Here is a 5122-nt window from a genome sequence, read left to right as displayed (position 1 = left end):
AATCAAATAAGACCAAAAGTTAAAATCATAATAGAGTTCTAATTAAATAATAACTCTATCTAATAGAATTATAACTAAAAAATAATTCTACCTAAAATAATTCTAATTAAAACACAATTCTACCTAAAACAATTCTAACTAAAACACAACTCTAATTAAAAGAACTCTAATTAAACACTAACTCTATCAAAATCAACCCCTAAACAAATCTATAAATAGAGGTGCTCACACCCTATTTTCGTATCAAATCATAAACCCTAAGAGAAGTAGGTCTAAAAGCCCCCTAGCCTCCCATAAACCTTAGTTTTGGAGCCCCAACTCCTTACCTAACATCCATCCTTCGATTTTAGCCTAAAGAACACCTAAAAGCCCTCCAAAAACGTTTCAAAATCCATAATAAACTCGAAGAGTACAGATCCAAAAATAAGGAGATACCTTACCTCGGAGATTCGAAATCAAATCCGGAGATAGAACGAAGCAAGGGAGTACGGTACAAGGAGCTATTTTTGTCGGATCTGAGGGAACAAAGTCTTTGCTATCGGAAAGGTATAAATTATTTTATTTTATTTTTATCTAGGTTTTTAGCAATGTAATTTATTTGGGAAGTTAGTAGAGACCGGCTTTGGCCGGGCGGGGTTGGTGCCTAACACCTTCCAACCCCGTAACATGATCCCCGAATTCAGCTTTTTTGATTCTAGATTAGTTTTTTATCCGTTTAGAGTCATTGATCGGTTCCTAGACCGTAATAACTAGGTGGCGACTCCCAAACCTCAAGGGTCAAAAGCGGATCCGCGCACCCCGCGGATCGAGGGCGCTTTCAGTGGCGACTCCACTGAGGACTATTGAGGATTAGACTTGAAAAGCCCCAAGTATGGGAACATTGCCAATAACCTAGTTTTTTTATTTAATTTCTAGTTAGTTTCTTTTTATTTTTTCATCGATTTTTTATATTATTATTCTTGTTGGTTCGATTGTTAATCATTCCGTTCTACTTGGAATACCTTGATCCAACATATTGTTTTCTATGGTTTAATCGAGGGCCGTTCGGAATGACCCTAAATAATACGAGATTTCAACGGGGTGGTTTCACTGAAGATGGGACGATGATGGTTGGATAATGGAAATTTTATTATTATTTTTTTTTTTAGAAACGTGTGTAGATTTTTTTTTGTTAGGTGTGTGCGATTCATCTTTCGACAGTTCTTTTTAGTTTTTTAAACTTTTGTTAGAGTGTGTTTAAACTGTTGCTTTATATTTTTTTTTTTTTTTTTTAGACAAGTCATGCTTTTAGGGTGGTGTGCCCGTAACAGAAACCTGTTTTTAATTGCCGAACCCTTCAGTTGGTGTGCTGTTAGAAATTTTTCCTTTTTTCTTTTATTATCTTCTTCTCCAATGGGGGCAGCAAGGTGAGAGAAGCATCTTCCTCCATCCTCTTCCTCTCTCTCTCTCTTTCCTTCCACTCCTCTCCTCCTTAAACCCTTCTTCACCCTCAAAAACCTTAGCTTCTCCTCTTCTTCTTATGCATCTGCATATGGAACCCTAAAAAAATTTGGAAATTCTGCTTAAATCTTCGACAAATGCAGCTGTACTCCTTCTGAAATCTCCAAGATTTTCCTTCGTCAACCTTCTTTGAGCAAAGCCGATCATCCCTCCTCGAATCCAAGCTCACCTTACTTCGTAAGTTAGGCTTTATTGGTTCTCATCTCGTCAAGATCATCAACTGACGCCCTCGTTTCCTTCCCTGTCGCATTGGTCCCAACTTCGACGAACACATATATTTCCTCCAATCCCTATTGGGAACCAGAGAAATTCTTCTCAAAGCCATCAATCTCAATCCTTCTCTCCTCAATTACGACTTACAAACTCGTATCAAACGCTGTGTCACACTCTACCAAGAGATGGACATCAGTAGAGATGATTTGATCCACATACTTCTTTCTCGCCCCACTCTGATTTCCCGAACTTCGTTCGATCACGAAAAGCTAGATTACATTCACAGAACTGATCTCTCCAACGATTCCAAGATGTACAAGTATGTTGTCTCCCTCATTGCCATCTCTCGCCTTCAAACTATTCGAGGAAAGGTCGAAAACTTAGAGAAATTTGGGTTGTTCGTTGATGAGGTGATGAGTCCTTTCGGTCGATCTCCATTAGTTCTCACACTATCAGTCGAAAAAGTTAAGAGGAACATGACTTTCTTAATTGGGACTTTGAAATTGCTCGCCAATGTCATACTTCATGACCCATCTCTATTGTACTTTAACCTGGAATCTGTGATGAAGCCTCGTTATCTTTTTAAAGAAAAGATTCAATCTTTGGGTCCCCATCCCCAATTAAAGGGACTGCAATGTTGACGACATTGAGGATAAATGAGCCTCGGTTCCTTAAAGCATTTATTACCTGTCAGGCCGAGGATGTCCGCAACGAACTCATGGAGTTCTACAAAAATGCTAAGGGAATTAAGCGACTGGCTGTGACCTCAAAGAGATCTATGAACCATGGATTCCCCTTCTAATATTAATGTTGCTCATTTTTTTTTATGATTGTTTCCAATCTTTGAAGAAATAGTGAGAATTCTTAATCTCTCTCAATTTGGGAGATTCGAGATTTTATTTCATTATGTCTGTGTCATTAAGAATATCATTTCAATTGTTCAAAAAAAAAAATAGGTCATATATGATGTGCCATGATCCGATAGACACAACGAGATAATATGTTCTAATTTTGTTAAACTCATGGACAGTCCAAATTAAATGTTAGAAGCTTTTGTCTCCTTTGAATGGTTGTGTGCGAATGTTCCGTGCGTGTGTGTGCATGTGCTTTCCTTCCCTAATTTTAGATGACATTATTCAAAAAAAAAAAAAAATAGAGAGTCATTTTTCATTGTATTTTTTTTAAAGGGGTTCATTCTTCCTTATTTCTACAAGTTCTCATTTTATCATTACTTTTCAATATCTATTGGAATCTCGATTTATTTTAGGATCACCCAAAATAATTTTGATTGGACCATATAAAAAAAAAGGGGAGCAAATCCATTTGATTTGGATAAAGAAATAAAAGGTTTTTCCGTGTGCATGTTTCAATATTGAATTTAATTAGGGTCACCCCAAAATAACTTTTGATTGGACCATGAAAATTACAAAATTTGTGCCTATTGCAATGATCGGATCTAATTCATTATCATATGCCATTGATTAATTTGCCATGATCGATGAATGAAGGTGATGTGCATGTTTAAATCTTAAATCGGACCATATTATTAGTTTATGTTAATCAACATGCCATAATCTTACTGGAGATACATATTTGATGTTCATCAAACGTTGATGTCAAGAATGTGATTGGATTGGTGTTTAATATTCATATGATATCAATGCTGTAATGGTTTGATTGGACCCATGGGCCCATGTGTTTGGAAAAGGCCCCGGGCACACCCCACCCTGTTTTGCACACACCACATGCACGTTTACTGTTTTACCCACTTACACGTCCCATATAGCCAACATGGCACTAGTGCGTGGCCTGGTCTCTTCGGAGATGCGAAGTCATTCATGAAAACCACAACTCCAGTCACGTACCTTAGGGTATATTAAACTGGGGCATCAATACCGTCTGATCATGTGATTCTGAGAGATATATTGATGCACCCAGGCTGGAGCGACCTGAGCCTTTGACCTATTGTAAGCCACACAGTCACATGTACCGATTGCCAACGTAGTACTAGTACGTGGTCGGTCCCCTCGTGGGATGCCAAACCATTTATGAAAGCTACAACTCTTGACTCGTACCCATAGGTATAAAAGATAATCTAAGTATATCAATTGCACTTCTTGGTCAAAATCGGTGCCTAAGCAAGATCTTGCCCCGCTGTACTCTACTGTACAAGGGGGATAGACTACGTCTATTCTAGACGAGAGGTATTTAAGTAGGCCCTTGCTCAGCATTGTACGCCACCTCTCAACTGGAGATCAAACTGGCTGTTTTTGGCTTCAGAGAAGTGAATTGAAGTTTTAGATTATCACCTATACGGTATATCAAACCAAGTCACCACGTATCGAAAGGTATATAGGTGTGCTTGGGCAAGGGTGGGCAGATAAAAATGCATTGCACGTAGTAAGCGTAGAGTCTAGAAACCTTCCCATTAGGTCACGACTTGAACTTATCGTGAGTGTTCCCGGGTTGTTCATTGAATGGAATCTTATGAGACTTTGTGATTGATATGAATGTATGTAAATGATGAGATCAGAATGCATGTGAATGATGAAATGGATGTATGTGAATGATGAGATCAGAGTGTATGATTGTCCTCAAGGATAAAAAATGTTGTTTTTGAAAATCAAAATGGGTGCACCAACCCAATAAAGAATCCATTTTTTGCAATGATTCATAGTAACCCAATCCATCTCGATCCAGCGATCATTATGGGCCGATCCATTTGAATCAAAATGGAATTCAAACCCTTTTCTAATTCAGGTTTTAATCCATTTTAATAAAAGAAAAAAAATTTCAAAAAAAAAAGTATTTTCCAAATGAAAAATATTTTTCAAAAAGAAAAGAAAATGAAGGAAATGATTTACAAAGAAAATATTTTCCGGGAAAAATGTTTTCCAAAAGAAAATGCTTTCTAAAAAAAAAGGAAAAAGAATAATTTACAAAAAAATCTATTTTTGCATGAAAAATTATTGAAATATGTTGGGTGAAAATTATTATTCAATAAAAACATTATTTTTCAAGAGTGCAAGAAAATTATTTTCCTTTTATGGACGAATTGTTTAATGGATTGATGTACATAATTCAATAAAATCTGAGGGTTCATTTAAAATATTATCAAGGGGGTGACACTGAAATTTGTTAAATTCACCTTCGAAGAGGTTTAAGGGTTATCATGGTATCTAAGCTCAATCGTCCATCGTCTAGCTAGGGTTGTAAATCCGGTCAGTTAGAGTAAACGTCAATATCAAGTCAATAGTCAGAAATGACCTCAGAATTTCTCAACATCGCCCAGTTGTTCCCTAAAAATCATAGTGTTTCAATCCTACCGGTTATAAGTAATATCTCAGTCCTTAGTCCTAATCAAACTCATGTGGGTACTTGCCTTGAGTTTTCATGAGTCATTTGGGTT

General features: G+C 36.9%; 1 protein-coding gene across 1 annotated transcript; it reads left to right on the top strand.

Annotated features, from left to right (window-relative positions):
- Window positions 1–1898: 1898 nt before the first annotated feature.
- On the top strand, window positions 1899–2515 carry LOC147380820 (uncharacterized). The gene is made up of 2 exons (XM_086431201.1): window positions 1899–2254; window positions 2302–2515. Exons 1-2 carry the CDS (start codon window positions 1899–1901, stop codon window positions 2513–2515), a joined length of 570 nt encoding a protein of 189 aa, XP_086287327.1.
- The last annotated feature ends 2607 nt before the right edge of the window (window positions 2516–5122 follow it).

Source organism: Akebia trifoliata, unplaced genomic scaffold (assembly GCF_017979445.1).
Source record: "Akebia trifoliata isolate Shusen 1 unplaced genomic scaffold, ASM1797944v1 Contig00951, whole genome shotgun sequence".
Classification (NCBI taxonomy): Eukaryota; Viridiplantae; Streptophyta; class Magnoliopsida; order Ranunculales; family Lardizabalaceae; genus Akebia; species Akebia trifoliata.
This window is presented reverse-complemented; position numbering and strand designations above follow the sequence as displayed.

Bases quoted from the DNA above. Each gene is read 5' to 3' on its own strand.
- LOC147380820 (XM_086431201.1), top strand. From the start codon at position 1,899: ATGGACATCAGTAGAGATGATTTGATCCACATACTTCTTTCTCGCCCC. The intron at 2,255-2,301 runs GTACTTTAACCT...ATCTTTTTAAAG, and splicing joins CTTCATGACCCATCTCTATT to AAAAGATTCAATCTTTGGGT.